General features: G+C 36.3%; 1 protein-coding gene across 3 annotated transcripts in view; it reads right to left on the reverse strand.

Moving 5' to 3' along the window:
* The window catches only part of MAPK10 (mitogen-activated protein kinase 10), a 312,569-nt gene that overhangs the window by 111,544 nt on the left and 180,174 nt on the right, over positions 1–20,851 (reverse strand). For all 3 annotated transcript variants that reach the window (XM_024574933.4, XM_024574935.4, XM_053923049.2), the window contains exon 4: positions 14,345–14,514. In XM_024574933.4, coding sequence (XP_024430701.1) covers positions 14,345–14,514 — 170 coding nt within the window. The remainder of the gene's footprint in view (positions 1–14,344; positions 14,515–20,851) is intronic.

Below are 20,851 nucleotides of genomic sequence, written 5' to 3' on the forward strand. Positions count from 1 at the left end.
TTTAATTTTATCAGATCAAATTTAAATTGGTATAGCATTTGATTAATAATTTGAAAAGTCAATTGTGGTACTATTAGCTCATTCTCTATCTAAAGGCATAATTATTAGAAAAAGTTAAGTTACTCTAATTATTGAATTAAAACAGTTGCATTTGTATCTATTTCATAAAGGTTTATTCTATTTTCTTTTTTTAAGTTATTATTTGCCATAGTACTCCTGAAATTAGGGGGTCATATTATTTACTACATTACATATATATGTAGTAAGTACATATATACACATATTATTTATTTAGTACATTATGTAATTTAGTAAATAAATAGTATGAATACATATGCATGCAGATATATACATCATAGTATTGGCAGATTTAATATAAAATAATTGAACATTTAAGGTTTCCATCAAAACTTGAAGTCTTGAGGCCATAAAGATGAATAAATCAGGGTCCTTGACCCAGGGAGATCATTATCTAGCCAGAGACACAGACTAAAACAGCAATAAAAATATGAGCAAAGCCAAAAGGTATATAACATGTCATGTCAATACATGTGGGAGAATAATTACTTTTGTTAAGCAGTAGGGAAGGTAAGTGAAGGCTTCACAAATGCTATGACTCTAGAGTTAAGACTTCAAATGATACTGTGATAACTACGTATGGTGCAGGTGGGTACTTGAATGTCAGAGGGATCACTTTGTAAAGTGTATGATTGTCTAACCACTCTGCTGTACACCTGAAGCTAATACAAAATAATATTGAATGTAAACTATAATTGAAAAAATAAAATTAAAAGTATACTACTTAAAAAAGAAAGCTGACAATTAAATTGTGTTCTAGTGATTCAGTACTTTATTTGTACATACATTTTAATTTAAAAAATATATAGTGAAGAGTAAGTTTGAGTAGATCATAAAATTATATTGGGTATTTTGAATGTGAGACATCTATGGAGTGTTCTGAAGGATGTAGTATATGTAAATGAGTATGTGGACTTAGAAGTAAGGATAACTTCCAGTTGCAAATTACATACTGTACAACGTGGTGGTTGGATGATAGTTCATAATCCTGCATTGCATATTTGAATGTTTCTAACAGAGTTTATCTGAGAAGTTCTCATCGCAGGAAAAAAATTGTTTAAATATGTATGATGATGAGTATTAACCAGACTTACTATGGTGATCATTTCACAATATATGCAAATATTGAATCACTATGATGTACACCTGACTAATATGTTATATGTCAATTTAACCCCAATGAAATCATTGAAATGTATTTTACATCAATAAAAAATAAGGTGTAGCCAGAACAATATAAATGTGGGAGACATTAGGCACTAAACAATGAAAGGAGATGAAAAGTCAAAGGAAACAGAACATTTATAAAATATAAATATTCAAAGAGTAGAGAAAGAAAAATAACCAATAAAAGGACAGATAATGCTTAGATAGTTCAACAACTCTCTTGGAAGAACTGACAGCTCCCAGGGGCAAGGGATGGAATGAAGCACACAGGTAGCCAGCCTCTGGGTGCTCCTCAGGGAGGAACCAGCTGGGCAGAGAGCACTAGATGACAGAGTTAGGAGGTGGAAGGGGAAATTGAGAGCTCACATGCCTGAGGCCATCTGTTTTCTCCAGGAAGTAGGAGGTAAAACCTTCTGCAGAGAGCAGGGCTGGTGAAGTGGAATTGGGAGCTTGCCATGAAAATTGTAAAAAGATGGTAATAGCCACCATGGGAAACAGGACAGGGCGCTGATGAGACACAGAAGTAAAAGGACTGCTGAGCAGCAACAAGGGCCCAGCTGAAGATGAAGCTCATAAACTTATAATGGAGGAAATCAGCATGATTATGTGATTTCTCCAGCTGGGCTCAGCCTTCTAGCAGGAGCAGGGAAAACAGTCAGTTGGGCTCATTCAAATGAGGGTTTGGAAAACAGGGTGCTGCAGAGGACAAAGACGTAAGAAAACTGAGATTGTCTGAGACTGTCCTTGCAATCGTTTTCATGGTTCCAAGCTCAACAGGAAAAAAGTTAATCCTGCAGGAGATGACAGGCTCAAAGAACAGGGACGCCTTGAAACACTCACAACCATAAAGACAAACAGGGACAGAAAGGACACACGAAAAGGGATAGTGTTAAAGGGACAACAATTTGGCTTATAATTTTCGTCTGCTGCCTGATCCTTTCCATTTTTTTTATGTACCTTAAACCTCCATGCCAAAGAATTAACACCCTAAATTTACTAGATTTTCTCTGTGCTAGTTATTCTCCAACTTATATTTTTGCTAGTTATATTGGGTCTCTCTTATTGATCACCTGAAATTAAATTTCATTCATGATCAGCTTCTTGCCAGAAGTGTGAGATAGGAAAAGGCAGCACATTGATTTTAATAAAGAGATGTATTAAAATCTCCTGTGGAAGCATTTTAATGATAAAAATAAAAGTGAATATAAATAAGGAAGAGCATAGCTAAGAGAATTCTGAAGTATATATCTTTAAATAAAAGAAATACCATGTCAAGCAAATGAAATGGCTAAAGTCCCCCACCTCATGGTGATTTAGACTTCCCCACCATACAGAGCAGATAAAAATGGATATGTAAAGTGAATCTCACTTGACAAGGTCAAACATTTTAAATAGATTTAACAAATTCTGGAATAGAGAGTGGAACAGGGGAATGATAGGGCTGTCAATCAAATTTCCAAACCAAAGGATGCCTTCCTTTGTCCTCAGCTCTCACATTTAAATTCATGATCAGCAAGACCGCTCAGACTATAAACAGAACATGATGCTTCAGCAGGCCAGACTCATGACTCCATAGATGGAGGCCAAGTGCCTTCCCTCTGAGCTTTATAAAACACCCTCCAAGCCATGCTTTTTTTTTAGTTACAATATTTATTACACCTACCTGCTTTCTTCTTTTGTTTTATGTGGTTATTTTTAAAGTCACCTTACCTACAGATAGAATAGACAGGTCTCTTAGAGCAGTAAATGAAAATCATTTCTGGAATCTGAGGAATAGCAGTTGCCATCTGTTTTTCTTTTCTTTCTTTTTTTTTTTAGCATAATTTAATTTAATTAAAGACATTGCCTCCTTTCTGTAAGGAACGCTGGCTTTTCCAAGATGTAGTGAATAGTGAAGAAATAAGTCTTTAGTTATTTATACTTTGGTTATAGGTTATTTTTTAAAAAATATAACCATGGATGCACTTTAATCTTAACAATTCAGACTTACACATCTGGCAAAATAATACATCTACCATAAACTAACTATTTTTGCAATGAAAATATCTACTTATACCCTAGACGACAGATCCTAAAAAATGTCTCACTTAACAATTTACTTTGGGATTTAAGTAGAAATTTGAAAAATACATAATATGTTACTAATTATTTCTCCTGGCAAAGACATTAGATTTTATATCAATAAATTATTTACAGAGAAGTCTCAACTATCTACAAGTGAATAAATATCTATGGAAATTTACAAGACTGTTTTCCCCTCTGCCATGAGAAACACTTCTGGGCTACAGACTCTTGTTATCAATTTTTACTACAGGGATATAAATTAATTACAAATTTATTGAAGAATGGCAGAATTCAGAGTAAATGTCCATAATACCTTCCAAGATTAAATATACTTTTGAGGGTTATGTAATCCAACCTCTTCAGCACCAGTTATTACAATGAAAGTTACATATTTGTAAATATGAGCATATATATACTTTATGGTTAATATATAGTAACAAGGATTAAATAATTCTGCTTTTTCCTATAAGTATATTGCCATCAAACTTCTACCATGGTTTCTCAAAATACCAAATTTTCTCTGTGAAGCAAAACAAGTGATATTTAAAAGTCTTACTCATCAATCAAAAAATATGGTAAATAAATATTTGCTGCCTGTGCTATTCAGAGGAGCCAAGAAGAACAGCAAAGGTGGAAGAAGAATATGGTGTCTTATTCTGTCCTATTTCACTGAACCATTACTACATCAAACCTCTCAGCAATATCAAAGACAACGTTTGAAGCTCGATCCTCCTTATCTCAAGAAGGTTGCAGTTAAGTGTCTAAATTGTAATATTAATGAAAAATAAAGGGATATTTAATGTGCTGATATTCCAGACGTGGGTCAGAGGGTAATCATTTCCACCAGTCAGGGGCTAAAATGGAAATGTGTGATTAAAGATGCATCATTTAGCATAACGGCTCATTAGAACTCTGAGAAGAGAATGTGCCATGGGCTCAGGAGTGATGTTTCCAGAAACAAAATAAAATTATCATTCTGGACACATTGATCAAGTCTTTTTTGTGTTACCCAGGACATCTGGTGCTTTGAGAAACATTCTGGATGATTTTACTCATCTCTTTCTCTACCATCAACCTCAGAACCATAATACACTTCCATCCAAATTCTGTGCTGAAAGATGGTTAGCTGGGTCTGTGTAGCCATGTTGTAAATTTGAAAACTAATGTTTAAAACTTAATTATTATAAATCATCCTGGTTAACTGAAGCTCAGATTAAAAGTACATTTACACAATGGAATTCTATGCAGCAGAAAGAAGGAGCTCCTACCCTTTGCAACAGCATGGATGGAACTGGAAAACATTATGTTAAGCAAAATAAGCCAGGCGGCAAAAGACAAATACCATATGATCTCACCTTTAACAGGAACCTAATCAACAAAACAAACAAACAAAATATAACCAAAGACACTCAAATTGAGAAAAGGCCAACAGTGACCAGAGGGGAGAGGGGAGGGAATTTCAGGGGAAAAGGGTGAAGAGTTTGTAGAAACAATTATAAAGGACACATGGACAATAACGGGAGGGTGAGGGTAACAGGAGGGAGGTGGGGAAGGCTGGGGGTTACGCTGGGGGTGGGGGAAAAGGCAGAGAACTGTACTTGAACAACATAAAATTAGAGGGAAAAAAATAAAAATAAAATCTCAAAAAAAAGATGGGAATGAAAAGGTTAAGATGCTTCTTTGCCAGACTGACTTAATGAGTATTAGTAAAGTTACTTTTTAAAGCCCATATTCTCCATGAAAATATTCATATAATATGCTCAATATGATGATTAAGCAAAGGTTAAAATCAAGCATCTTCATGGGTTATGTATGTTAACCCTTTGCAAATTTCCATTGGTAGAAAAGAGCAACTTTAAGTCCAACTTCTTTGAACCCACTGAAAGTTCACAATAAAATCTGATTTATAAGACAATGTCATATATCTAGCTTGTTTTATAATTTTTGGTTATGTGAGATATTGATATTATCTGCATTTTACAGGTGAGTAAACTGAGTTCTGAGAGATTGAAGGTTAAATACTATCACTGATACAGCACAATAGCAAATTTAATTATTTTGAGGTATAGGTATAACTGTAATGATGGAACATGATAATACAAGATATCTTAAATTATCTTAATTAAATCAATGATCTTTAAATGTGCAAAAAATTTCCAGAATGCAAAGAATTTACTCAATTTAACTCCTAATCTTAATCATCAACAAATACATATTGAATATGTTTTCATCATGTACCTTAACATAGTCAAGATTCAGTCTCCTTTGTTCTAGGATATTTTTAAAGCTGCCATTCATTTTGTAAATGTCTGCTACTAGTTCAAAGGCAATTAAATCAGAGTGTAGATGGAGTAGCTCAAACTTTAATTTTTAAGATAAGAAAAGCTGCTGAAAGTGAGTCAATAGTCTTTTTTAAAATAAAATGGACATATTAAAAAGGTGGGACTTTCAATAAGCCATTTTCTTTTCCAATGCACATACACGCTATTATTTCTTATTTGAAAATGATTCCACAAACACTACTTGTTCTACTAATGTTACTTTATTTGGCATTATTACTAGCAATTTTTTTGAGCATTTGAACAAATTTGGGGGTTTATATTGTTTGTTTGTCTTTTGGTTCTGTTAGTTTGTTACATTTGCTTTGTTTCCTGATAAGAGCTCTGGCCTACCCACAGTAATTATACCTATTACTACTAAGTTGAAGTAGAAAAACAAATGTAAACTGTGTTCTACAGCTAAAATTATAAAACCAAACAAACCACAAAGAAAACCCCTTTTCTATTCATGCTGTTGCAAATGGTATAAGCTCCTTCTTTCTCTCTGCTGAGTAGAATTGCGTTGTGTAAATGTACCATAGTTTTGGGATCCACTCATTTGCTGATGGGCACTTAGGTTGCTTCCAGTACTTGGCTATTGTAAATTGTGCTGCTATGAACATTGGGGTGCATAGGTTCTTTTGGATTGGTGTTTCAGGGTTCTTAGGGTATAATTCCAGTAGCAGAATTGCTGGGTCAAACGGCAGTTCCATTTTTAGTTTTCTGAGGAAATTCCATACTATTTTCCACAGTGGCCACACCAGTCTGCATTCCCACCAACAGTATACTAGGGTTCCTTTTTCTCCTCATCTTCTCCAACATTTGTCTGTTGATTTGTTTACGTTGGCCACTCGACCAGTGTGAGATGGTACCTCATTGTGGTTTTAATTTGCATCTCTTTGATGGCTAGTGCTGCTGCAACAGCATGGATGGAACTGGAGAGCATTATGCTAGGTGAAATAAGCCAGGCAGTGAGGGACAAATACCATATGATCTGACCTTTAACTGGAACATAATCAACAAAAGAAAGAAGCAAACAAAATATAACCAGAGACATTGAAGTTAAGAACAATCTAACAATAACCAGAGGGGAGTGGAGAGGGAATAGTGGGGAGAAGGGTTTACAGGAACTACTATAAAGGACACATAGACAAAGTCAAGGGGGAGGGTGGAGGTGGGGGAGGGAGGTGGATTTGACTGGGGTTGAGTGGAGGGATGGGGAGAAACTGCAGACAACTGTAATTAAATAACAATAAATTTTTTTAAACTTAATAATATTCAATAATAACCCAAAATATTTTTAAAATGTTAAAGTACTATTTTTTCTCTTTTTCTCATAACAGATTCCTAAGCATTAAAAACAAAAACAAAAACAAAAAAAACCCTTTTCTTTCTATACCACTACTATCAAAGGCACAAGGGGCCTAGCTCTTCAATCAACAACTGAGACTCCTTTAGGAGTGATTTTCACTATTTGCCTTATATTATTAGTACCCTTGAAGAGACTCTACCATGAAGGATACGGCAACCACCATTCCCCCAAATCCCTGACATGTTAGGTGTATACTAAGTCTCATCTATTCTTTTCATCACCTTAAATTCTATTTGGGAGTAAGTGAGGCTTAAACATGTACATATCTGTACATATGTACCAAGATAATACAGTTTCAGTATCAGACTCTGGTCCATGAAAGGCCCACTAGATAAAATGCTATAACAAACTTAGTTTCCTGCCCCACAGTGTCATTCATGGAAAGTTTTCTATCCCTGTCCTCTTTGTGTATATATCTTTCTCTCGGTCTCTCTCTCACACACACAAGCCAAAATTACAAAAATTCTAGACTTACTTTCAGTCTATCTGACCCTAAACTTCACCGAGCTAAGGGGACATTGCGAGGCAGGTTCACTATACCCACCACTTCCATTTATCAAAGGAAGGTGAGGAAATAACAATATGTGAACACCCAAGGTTTGGCTGAACACTCCTGGCAATTTAAATCTTTAGTTACCTGCATAGGATCTTGTTGCTATAGACCAGTGATTTTCAACCTTTTTCATTTCATGGCACACACAAACTAATCACTAAAACTTTGTAGCACACCAAAAATACATTTTATTTTTTGCTGATCTGACAAAAAATTGGTATAAATTTGATTCATTCATACGAGATGGCTATTGTTGTGTTGGCTGTTTTCACTTTTTAATTTGACAATCTAAGGGAAAAGAGGTCAGTGCCTCTGAGTAAATAGTCACGTACTGCATGATCTAAAAATTCTTGTGGGCTCTACTGATGTGGCTCAGTTGGTTGGGCATAATCAAAGCGAAAGATTGCAGGCTCAATTCCCACTCAGGGCACACACTTGGGGTCGCAGGCCCAGCCTCTGGTTGGGGCACGTGTGAGAGGCTACTGATCACTGTTTCTTTCACACATTGATGCTTCTTTTCTTCTCTTTCTCCCTCCCTTCCCTTCTTTCTATAAATAAATAAATAAACAAATAAATAAAATTTTTAAATTCTTGTTTTATACTAGTTGAAAATTGCTACTATAGACCACTAATTAAAGGACATTCACCAAAAACAATATTTCAAGTTTTTGTGAAAAATAAAACAATATATGTTCTATATACATTATATATATGTTATACAGCGTATATTGTATATTCAATTAAGGTGGATTAATCCATTGGATTGATATGCATGTATATTACATAAGTATATAAAATATAAATTATAAGTTTTATATTGGTTATATGTTCATTATATATATGCATGTATGGCTATATATATAATATAAGATAAATAAATCCACTGGATTATGTCCAGGACATTTTATAACAACAAGTATTTCAACTTTGATTAAATGCCATCCTCTAGCTCTAAATGAAACTTTGGAAAATCTTAACTCACATAATGTGTATCATCTTAATTTTAAATACTTAATTTTCTAGGCACAGATTTTTTACAATAAGCCACTCTAAGTTTATCATTTGTCAGTTGTAAGTGTCCATCTTTGATATAAATATCCTGTAGAAGATCACTTTGTGAAATTGGATTGGGACTGCTTATAAGCTGATTACATGTAGAGGACAAAGAAAACATGCCAAAGAAGAAACAATGTGGTTTTATATCCTGTCATTTAAAACTATACAATCAGCTATTTTCAGTTAACGAGCCCACCAAATTTGGTAAGTCTTCTCTGCTAAACTTGGTTGTTGACTTTTGCTATCTCTTTCATTGTCAGTTAGAATCATCTCTGGAGAAAGAAATATGAAAATAGAAATGTTTTTTGTCTTGGCAAGCAGTAGAAGGAGGGAGTGAGAAAAGACAATGAACTCCCTGCTGTTGATTTCCCCCTATGTTCTCTTTTTTTCCTGAAACTGGAAATAGAAACAATGCTAATGAAACACTCTTCTGATGTTTGGAAAAATGTTCTGAAATGATTTGCTCATCTGGTTCCTGAGCACTGTTGTTAAATAACTCATAGTTTGCAATTCTCCACCTAGGAAGCTACAGAGGACTTCTCTGCTCACACAGAGAAGCAGAATACAAGCATACCTCATTTTATTATGCTTCAGAGAAATTGCATTTCTTTACAAATTGAAAGTTTGTATAACCCTGTGTCAAGCAAGTCTATTGGTGCCATTTTTCTAATAGCATTTACTCACTATATGTCTCTGCATCAGATTTTGGTAATTCTCAAAATATTTCAAGCTTTCCATTATTATTATCTTTGTCATGGTGATCTGTGATCAGTGATCTTTGATGTTACTGTTGTGTTTTGAGGTGCCATGAACTGTACCCATATAGGACAACAAGCTTAAAGTCTTCTGACTGCTCCACTGACCAGCCATTCCTCCACCTCTCTCCCTCTCCTCAGGTCTCTCTATTCCCTGAGACACAATGATATTGAAATTAGGCCAATTAATAACCCTACAATGCCTCTAAGTTTTCTTAGTGACTAAGTGAAAGTAAGAGTCATATGTCTCTCACTTAAGTCAAAAGCTAAAAATGATTAAGCTTAGTGAGGAAGGCATGGTGAAAGCCAAGATAGACCAAAAGGTAAGCCTTTTGTGCCAAACAGCCCAGTTGTGAATGAATAAAAAGGAAAAGTTCTTGAAGGTAACTAGAAATGCTTCATTGGTGAACACAAATGATAAGAAAGTAAAACAGCCTTATTACTGATCAGAAGTTTTAGTTGTCTGGATGGGAGATCAAACCAGCCACAGCATTCCCTTAAGCCAAAGCTGGATTAAGGGAAAAATACCATATGTTCTCACCTTTAACTGGAACATAATCAACCAAAGAAAAAGCAAACAAAATATAACCAGAGACATTGAAGTTAAGAACAATCTAACAATAGCCAGAGGGGAGGGGGGAGGGGTCAGTGGGGAGAAGGGTTTTCAGGAACTACTGTAAAGGACACATGGACAAAACCAAGGCGGAGGGTGGAAGCAAGAGAGGGAGGTGGGTTTGGATGGGGTGGGGGGAGGGGAAGGGAGAAAATGAAGACAACTGAAATTGAATAGCAATAAAGTAATTTTAAAAAATAAATAAAAATAATTTTACCCAAGGCCATTTATTTATTGAAATATATTTTCAGATAAATTCCCAGAACTAGAATTGCTGGGTCAAGAGAGTTTGATTTTTAATTATTTGAAGTAACTCCATACTGTTTTCTACAGTGGCTGCACCAATCTACATTCCCACCAACAGTGCAATTCAAAACACTAATTCAAAAAGACATAAGCACCCCTATGTTCACTGCAGTGTTATTTACAATCACCAAGATATGGAAGCAGCCCAAGTGTCCATCAGTAGATGAATGGATAAAACAACTATGGGACATTTACACAATGGAATACTACTCAACCATAAAAAAGAAGAAAGTTTTACCCTTTGCAACAGCATGGATGGACCTGGAATATATTATGCTAAGTGAAATGAGCCAGTCAGAGAAAAACAAAACCATATGATTTTAATCATATGTGGAATCTAATGGAAAAACAGAGCTAATAAGTGAAATAGAAATAAACTCATAGATAAGAGTAGGCTGACTGCTCTGGGGTGGGGGCATTAGGAGGTGGCAGAATCAAGCCAAAAGGAAAAAGGACTCATGGACATGGACAACAGTGTAGTGATTGCAGCGGAGAAGGGGTTATAATGTGGATAATTGGTAATGGAAAAAATACAATAAAATTTTTTTTAAATGAATATATTTTCTGCTACTATGCCTGAGACCTAAGATGATTCCATTCTGTACAAGGAGAAACAGAGGTCCAAAATGTCCTAAAAACATACTACAAAATTGTTAATGGTAGATTATCAAACCTTTCTGTGACAGTCTGTTAACATTTAAGCAAAATTTCTGCTTTGGATCTATTTCTGAATCATTAAAGGGCTATCAGCTTCCTTTCACTAACAATCCCCATTTTCTGTGGGAGTTTTAATTAAAGGGAAATGAAACAATCCCAGTAAGTATTTGGGCATCTTAACTGAGAATCTTAAGAAAACTTTTTGATGTTCTACAATTTTCCATTTAATAAAACAGCCAATAACCACACTGTTTTCTCCCTCTCCCATCTGTCCTACTTTATAAGAACTTTTGGTTTTGTTTTATTTTCTATTTCATTTTGAAAGTCTTTCATGAAAGCAGTGATCTCCTAAATAGGAGTTCCTACTCTCCTGGTGGTACACAAACCATCTAATAGAATGTAGAAGTAAATACAAGGATATATTCTAATGTAGAAAAAAATTAAACCTCACTCTATTTACTGCTGTGTAGACATTAACATTGGCCCTCTCATGCACACTTTATCCTCCTGGCACAGGGTCACATGTTACCGAAGGTTAAAGATGTGACTTCAAAAGGAAGTAGGGCCCTGGCTGGGTGGCTCAGTTGGTTGGAGCATCAAACGATTGATGTTTCTCTCCCACAAAAATGTTTTTCTCTCTCTCCCTCCCCTCCCCTCCCCTCCCCTCCCCTCCCCTCCCCTCCCCTCCCCTCCCCTCCCCTCCCCTCCCCTCCCCTCCCCTCCCCTCCCCTCCCCTCCCTTCCCTTCCCTTCCCTTCCCTTCCCTTCCCTTCCTTTCTCTCTCTTTCTCTCTCCTCCCTCTTTCCTCTCTCTTAAAATCAATAAACATATCTTCAGGTGAGGAATAAAAAAGAGAGAGAGTGGGAATTTCACAGTCAAGGGAGGGTTGACAGAGGCACTGTGAACTTTTTCTTGTGAAAACATAATTTAGTGTGCCTGCTTTTATGAGATTTACATCAGTTATCTTAATAGTAGAATCTTTACTATACCACATGTATTAATATTGCTGTCTCAACAAGTCACCACAAACTTAGCTGCTTAAACAACACAAATTTGTTATATTATAGTCCCACGGATCAGAAGACCTACATGCATCTCGGTAGGCTAACATCAAGATGCTGGCAATCTGAGTGCCTTTCTGAAGGTGTTAGAGAAGAATCTGTTTCCTTAATCATTTGGGTTTGTAGGCAGATTTCAATTCCTCATGGCTGTATGACTAAGGTCTCCATTTTCTTGCTGATTGCCACCCAAGAGCCAGTCCATCTTCTAAAAGCCACCCCATTCCTTGGCTTGTGACCCTTCTACTTCATCTTCAATGCCAGGACCAATAAGAGATTCTTATGTTTCGAATCTCTTATTTCTCCTCTCCCATTGCATTTCCGTGACCCACTCTTCAGCCTTTCTTTCCCAGTTTTAAGGACTCATGTGATTAGTTTGGTCTCAGCTGTATATTCTAGGATAACCTCCCCAATTTTAAGGCCCTTAACCTTAATCACATCTGCAAAGTCCCTTTTGCCATGTAACATAACATATTCAAGGATTTGGGAGTTTAGGGTCTGGGCACTATAATCTTTGGGGCAACCATTATTCTCCCTGCTAAACAATGAAATTGTTTTGTGCCACAAAGGGGTTCACCTCACACTTGCACCATAATACATACATACATATGTACACTGCTTTATCTTTATAACTACCTTCAAAATAAAAGGTTTGACCCATTGTTAAAAATATTAAAATATTCTACCTTTCAAATTGCAAGAACAACCAATTGACATTAGAAAAGATTAAAATATAATAGGTAAATTTGTGTAAAAGACTTGGTATGTTTGATAAATGAGGTTTAAATGCTAGTAAATTATTTAATAAGTACCCCAACTCTGCACTTTTCCCATTTGAATCAACTAAGCATTTAGAGTAAACTTAAAACCAGTTCTCAAAATGAAGTGAACCTTTAAAACTGATGTTTACACAAATATCTGTACACAGAAGTTTAAAGCAGCTTTAGTCATAATTGACAAAACCTTGGAAGCAACCAAGACATCATAAAACAGGTGAATGTATAAGTGAACTATGGCACACCCAGACAATGGAATATTAGCCAATTCTAAAAAGAAATAAGGTATCAACCCATAAAAAGACATGGAGGAACTTTAAGTGCATATTACTAAGTGTGGGAAATCAATCTGAAAAGGCTACATACTGTATAATTACATCTAACTGACTTTCTGAAAAAGGCAAAACTTGGGAACAGTAAAAAGATCAATGGTTTCAAGAGGCAGGGAGTGGTGGAGGAACACAGAGGATTTTTAGAAGAGTGGAAATATTCTGTATGATACCATAAAAATGAAAACATGCCATTTTTTTTGTTCAAACCCATATGATATACAACACCAGAAGTGAATCCCAATGTAAACTATGGGCTTTGGTGATTATGACGTGTCAATGCTGGTTCATCAATTGTAATAAATGTGCCACTGTGGTGGGGATGTTGGTAAAGTGGGAAGCCCTGCGTGGAAAGTCTCCGTACCCGCCTCTAGATTTGCTATGAATCTAAAACTGCTCAAAAAAATGAGTCTTTGTCTCATCCTTTAAAAGTGTTTCTAAATGAACATTACTAACACAGCAGTAATTTATATAACAAATACAAATATTGGCATAATTTTCTTTTATAAATATAAATATATGTATATTTATAATGCATATCCTAAACTTTTACTTATAAGTGTAAGCCATCAAATTAAAAATCATTATACTAATAATTCCATGATAAATACATTTAATTGCTATACTAGTTACAACTATCTAAATGAAATGCTTATCAACCTTATAACAGCAAAATTAGATCTTGATTTGTCATCATTTCAATTGGCCACTCAAATGGCAATTTTATGACCATGGATCACAGAATCTGTATGGAAACATTCAGCAAATATTTTTAAAAAACCACTTTTCTGATAGATAACAATGTTAAACATTGAACTTCAAAAGTCACAGGAACATTTGTGACATCATTTATACTTCTTTAGAATGTAGGGGACTTTATTTGCTAGTTATCTTAGCACATATTCCTTCATTTCTTGTGAAAACTCAAATGAAATTTTCTAAATTGCACTAATAACAGCTAGTAGACCTCTGGATCCCTGAGGGTTTTTCATGGCTGGTGTATAATTAATATTTTTTGAAACCAGAAAAAGTGGTCACAATTCGTTATACATATTGTTAGAAAATGGGTAACAAATTACAAATATTGCTCACAGTTTTATTTTTCTTCAATTGCATGTGTTTTTCCCTCCCAGTCATGCAATGTTTCTATGTTTTTTTTGTTTGTGTTGTGTGTGCATGCATGTGTGACTAGTTGACACAGTGTGTTCCTTTTAAAAATAGAAATTAAATCTATTCCACTTACCAAACTATTCCCTGAGCCCCAGAGCCAATAGGCTTTAGATTCTGGTAGCGCTTGAGAACTGTGAAGGTTGAGTCTCCTACTTCCACACTGTAGAATTGGTTGTCAACTTTGCTTTTGCTCATGTTGTAATGTTTGGCAATATATGACACATCCACTTGTTTGTCAAATCCCTGTGAAAAAGAACAACAGTAACATGAGACAAGTGAATGACCAAAATGATGAGCTACAGAGAAACCTGTTCTTTTAATGATTACTAATACTTAGTCATCTATCATATAGAAAAATGATCTATTCATCCATGTAAGATTACCTGGGATGATTAAAAAATTTTTTTCAATATTAAAACTATTTATAATAAAATATTCTTAGATTAAATCTGCATAACCTTTCCTGAAATGTTTCATTAAAAACCACTTAATTATTTTGGAGCCAACATCTACTAAACATATACTGGTCCCAGGGACTATGCTAGATACTTCAGAGGCAAACCCTGTTCAGCCATTATAACAGCCATATGAGGAAAAATAGCAGAATGCATCTACGAGGTCTATGTGGGAAAAGTCCAGCCACTGTTAATATAATGAGAACAGTTTGCATGTCATCGATGTAACCTGGCAGCCAAGGAGAGTGGACTGGAATGCACATGCGTGAACAATGATGACTTCACTGTACTAGTCAGTGGGGGCAGTACATGCCATTGAGTGAGCATGTGTACTGCATGACCATTGTATTCAAAATGACTGAGTAAAGCAATGAATCTGCATCAAATTTTGCATTAAGCTTAAACATTCCTCTGCAGAAACTATTCGGATGATTCAGAAGGCCACAGCTATGGGCAACTGGTGATTGGCAGCTTCATCACAACACATCTGCTGATGCATCATGTCCATGCAGAGTTTTTTGGCAAAACATCAAATCACCCAGGTGACTCAGGCCCCCTTATTCCCAGATTTGGTGCCCTGTGACATCTGCCTTTTCCCAAAACTAAAATCATCTTTGAAAGGGAAGAGATTTCAAACAATCAATGAGAATCAGGAAAATATGACAGGGCAGCTGATGGTGACTGGGAGAACTGTGTGAGGTCCCAAAGTGCCTACTTTGAAGGGGACTGTGGCATCACTGTCCTATGTACAATGTATCTTGTCTCTTCTTCAATAAATGTCTCTATTTTTCATAACAATTGGATGGATACTTTCTGGACAGACTTCTTACATTACTTTCTCAGAAAGAACTGTGGTACAAAATAATATGTAGCTTTAATTTTTTAACTAGGTAAATTTTGATTAAATAGTATTGACTTCATTTATTCTCAATAATATCAAAGATGCTATTATCCTGCATTAAATACTGAACAATTTTAGTCCAAATTAAGATGATTCTAAAATACTAAATGACAACTCTTTATTCTTGGTAAGCTTAGATATTAAATCTCAATTGTTGTACCTTTTGTTTATCTTTAAGATAAGCTCTTCTACCAATTATATTTACCAATTGAAGAATCTGTCTTTGAAATTTTAAATCATGATTTATGGCTTCCAGCCAAGATGGAGGCGTAGGTAGACACACTGTGCCTCCTCGCACAACCAAAAGAAAGACAACAAAAATTAAAAAAAAAAAAAACAGAACTGACAGAAAATCAAACTGTATGGAAGTCTGACAACCAAGGAGATAAAGAAGAAACACTAATCCAGATTGGTAGGAGGTGCAGAGATGGCCAGCTGGGTGGTGAGGACTCGCAGCAAGGCTGTGGCTGGCGGATCCAGCGAGGTGGCGAATTGTGGAATAGGGCAGGCCAGGCTGCAGCGAGCAGACCCAACAAGGTGGTGGCTGGCGGCCCCTGTGGCCCCAAATTCGCACATAGATAAACCAGGAGGAACAGTGAGGGAGTAAAGCAGACCACTCAACCCAGGGCTCCAGCATCAGGAAATAAAGCCTCAAACCTCTGATTGGAAACACCCTTGGGGGTTGATGCAGCAGAGGAGAAACTCCCAGCCTCACAGGAGAGCTCATTGGAGAGACCCACAGGGGCCTAGAGCGTGCACAGGGCCACCCACTCGGGAATCAACACCAGAAAGGCCCAATTTGACTGTGGGTAGTGGAGGACGTAACTGAAATCAGGCTGAGAGTGGAACAAGCACCATTGCTCCCTTTCGGCCCCTCCCCCACATATAGCATCACAGCGCAGCAACTAGCATTACCCCACCCTGGTGGACACCTAAGGCTCCGCCCCTTTATGTAACAGGTACACTGAGACAAAAAAACAAAAAGGCCCAAATGAAAGAACAGATCACAGCTCCAGAAAAAGTACAACTAAACAACGAAGAGATAACCAACCTATCGGATGCACAGTTCAAAACACTGGTAATCAGGAAGCTCACAGAATTGGTTGAATTTGGTCACAAATTAGATGAAAAAGTGAAGGCTATGCTAAGAGAAACAAAGGAAAATGTACAGGGAACCAATAGTGATGCAAAGGAAACTGGGACTCAAATCAACGGTGTGAACCAGAAGGAAGAAAAAAACATCCAACCAGAAAAGAATGAAGAAACAAGAATTCAGAAAAATGAGGAGAGGCTTAGGAACCTCCAGGATATCTTGAAACGTTCCAACATCCGAATTATAGGGGTGCCAGAAGGAGAAGAGGAAGAACAAAAAATTGAAAACTTATTTGAACAAATAATGAAGGAGAACCTCCCTAATTTGGCAAAGGAAATACACTTCCAGGAAGTCCAGGAAGCTCAGAGAGTCCCAAAGAAGCTGGACCCAAGGAGGAACACACCAAGGCACATCATAATTACATTACCCAAGATTAAAGATAAGGGGAGAATCTTAGAAGCAGCAAGAGAAAAGGACACAGTTCCTACAAAGAGTTCCCATAAGACTGTCAGCTGATTTCTCAAAAGAGACCTTACAGGCAAGAGGGGCTGGCAAGAAGTATTCAAAGTCATGAAAGGCAAGGACCTACATCCAAGATTACTGTATCCAGCAAAGCTATCATTTAGAATGGAAGGGCAGATAAAGTGCTTCTCAGATAAGGTCAAGTTAAAGGAGTTCATCATCACCAAGTCCTTATTATATGAAATGTTAAAGGCATCTATCTAAGATAAAGAAGATAAAAAATATGAACAGTAAAAATGACAGCAAACTCACAGTTATTAAGAACCACACCTAAAACAAAAACAAAAGCAAACTAAGCAAACAACTAGAACAGGAACAGAACCACAGAAATGGAGATCACATGAAGGGTTATCAACAGAGGAGAGAGCGGGGAAAGGTACAGAGAATAAGTAGCATAAATGGTAGGTAGAAAATATACAGGGGGAGGGTAACAATAGTATAGGAAATGTAGAAACCAAAGAACTTACATGTGTGACCCATGGACATGAACTATGGGGGGGAATGTGGGAGGGAGTGGGTGTGCAGGATGGAGTGGAGTGAAGGGGGGAAATGGGACAACTGTAATAGCATAATCAATAAATATATTAAAAAAGAATTTTTAAATCATGATATGGATATATATAATGTAAATATCAATTATCCATGATTTTTGTTCACCCAGAAATGACCTCATATTGCACTCTGTGATATTAAATACTATAGATTCTATAGCTAGAAGGGACCTTACAGAATATTGTCTAACCTGAGGCATACATGCCTAGCCCGTAGTCACCCCTCTCCTCAGTGATTTTGTTCAGGTTTTGAGCACTCACATGTTTTGTGGCTTCCTCCCCAATCCCAGCAATTGCAAATTGAAAGATCTATACCATTAGAGGGGGCATAACCCTTAGCAGGCATTTTGGGAGATTCATGCCTGTTTTTATATGCCACATGATAAGGGATGTGGCTTAAATTTAGTTGGCTTATCGAACAATGCTGCTTGTTCTGCAATGGGTAGGACATTTACCTCATCTGGAAACTTGTTACAAATGCAAATGTTCACTTCAACTTCACACCAATTGATCAGTAACTCTGTGGGGCAGGGACCGACAATGGGCTTTAATAAGCCCTCTGAGTATTCTGATGCATGTTGAGAGCCACTCACTGGAGGGGTTTACCCCTCAAGATTGTAAAACAGATCATACAGCTCTGCCTGAGATATTTAAAAAGTAAAACACTTAGTAAGCAGCAGAAACAGTATTTCTGCATCTGCCACAGGGAGCATACTTTGTGACTCTACGGACAGCTAGATTCTATTGCTCGTGCATGGCACACACAAACTGGAAACCGCTGTCCTCGTTAGGACACGGATCACCCGGCACCCCAGTGCTCTCATAGGACAGATCATTGCATCGTGGCAATCGTCCACACTCCTGAGAAGACCCCTTGGTTTTTTTGCAGTGCATATCTACAACAGGACTATGTATGTAATGGGGAAACTATGTATTGACTTGGTTGTAGTTCGGTAAAATGGTTAAGCAATCACAGATTTTATGCCAGGAGCAAAACTTTTAGCAACAGGAGAAATCCCAGTCAAAAAGATACAAATAAAAACTTCAAATGAAATGCCTAATGCTCTGATATATTTTCTAATTACTCAATAATCTTTTATTTTCATTCCAGAGCACATAATTTCTCAAAATAAGATTGAAAATCATCATTATAATATCTGTGAATTCATACACAATTTTGTTTCAAGTATCCCCTTTATATTTAATTTTGAATTAAAGTTCAAATAAAATTTAAAATTTAGAAAATATATTCTTGGAAGTACCTCAAATAATTGGGAAAAGGCTATTTTAATTATCAGCAGTAAGACACAGGGATAACAAGATTAGAAATGTTCTTGGATGGCAAATAATGTTGTTGAAGAATTTCCTCCAGATCTCATTTGCATCCTAAGCCTACAAATCCAAGCTGAGTTTCTAAAAGCTCAGAACATATTTAATGCAGTATATTTTATCCCCAATTTCTATGCTTTCTTCCTTGTCATGACTATAAAATTCAAACTTTTCTCTAAGTGCCTATGAAATTGTGCTATTAAGCATGCTAGGGAAAAATATTATCAATGCTAAAAAAATGTCTCCAGTTCTATGTTTTAGAATATCCTTAGCTCAGGTCACATAATTTATTCTCTGAACCCAAGAAGAGAAGAAACAAAGAGTGCTGATGATTAGAACCCAAAAAGGGAAAACAAAAGGTTCACACTGAGAAGGCCAATAGCCTAAGGCAGAGAATCTGAAGTTTTAACATGGATCAAAACTACCTGAGGAGCTTGTGAAACAGACTACTGAATTCCATTGTCAAGTTTCTGATACAACAGAACAGTGGTAGGGCTAAGAGTTTGTATTTCTAAGAAGCTCCACACTTGCAGAATGACTATTTTACTTTATTTAAATTTTATTTTTTAGTTACAGTTTACATTCAATGTTATTTTCTATTAGTTTTAGGTATACAGAATAGAGGTTAGATAATCACATACTTTACAAAGTGAACCCCCCAATATTTCCAGCACCCTCCTGGCACCATACAGAGTTATTGTGATATAATTTACGATATTCCCTATGCTGTACTTTACACCCTGTGACTATTTTGTAACTACCAATTTGTACTTGTTAACCCTTTAACCTTTCCACCCAGTCTCCCAACCCTCTGGCAACTATCAGTCTTAGAACCACTACAACCCTGGCTGGTGTGGCTCAGTGGGTTGAGTGCTGGCCCGTGAACCTGAAGGTCACCAGTTTGATTTGTGGTCAGGACGCATGCCTGGGTCACAGGCCAAGTCCCCAGCTGGGGCCTGCAAGAGGTAGCCATTCAATCTTTCTCTCACACATCAATATATCTCTCCCTCTCTTTCTCTTTCCCTTCCCTTCTCTCTAAAAATAAATAAATAAAACCTTTAAAAAAATAGGGGAGATAAGAGATGTCACCATTAAAGAGGGTTATTTGGAGAGGCAAAAACTGGAAGCAATGCAGGTCAAACCAAGTAAACAAAGGATGTGGATGTTCAAAACATTATTAGGATGACTCTCCTTGATATCAGCAGTTGTTTAAGCAGACCCAGCTGTCATATTCCCAGGGATACACTCTCCTATCTCAGGGTGCAATACAGTGCCTGGCCAGGGTTCTCTCAATTAGCTCATGAAAACAAGGATTCCCTCATCTCTCTTGCTAAATTCATGCTAAATTACCTGGGAAGAATGTCTGAAATTCACAGGTATTCATAAATGTTCATCAAAATGGAAAGTCTCTTTCCAGAGAAGAAATTAATATATAGATTAAGAGTGAATTAAAAGAAGGATAATATATTTAAAAATTATAAATCACTACAGTGGTAACTTTTGAAGATCAATATGGCTCAAAATAACAATAGTTTTAGAATAGTCTATTCTGTTGATTGATCAAAACATTTTTTAAAATAACTAATTCCTCCACTGAATATTAATCTTGTATTTTAAATGACTCAACAAGCATTTTTATTTGGAAATAATAGAATTCTCTTTGTGAAAATTCAAAGCAAACTCATTTCTTCTCCATCTCCCATCTGCTAAAAAAATTTAAAGCTGAATT

This window comes from Desmodus rotundus, chromosome 4, assembly GCF_022682495.2.
Source record: "Desmodus rotundus isolate HL8 chromosome 4, HLdesRot8A.1, whole genome shotgun sequence".
NCBI classification, from domain to species: domain Eukaryota; kingdom Metazoa; phylum Chordata; class Mammalia; order Chiroptera; family Phyllostomidae; genus Desmodus; species Desmodus rotundus.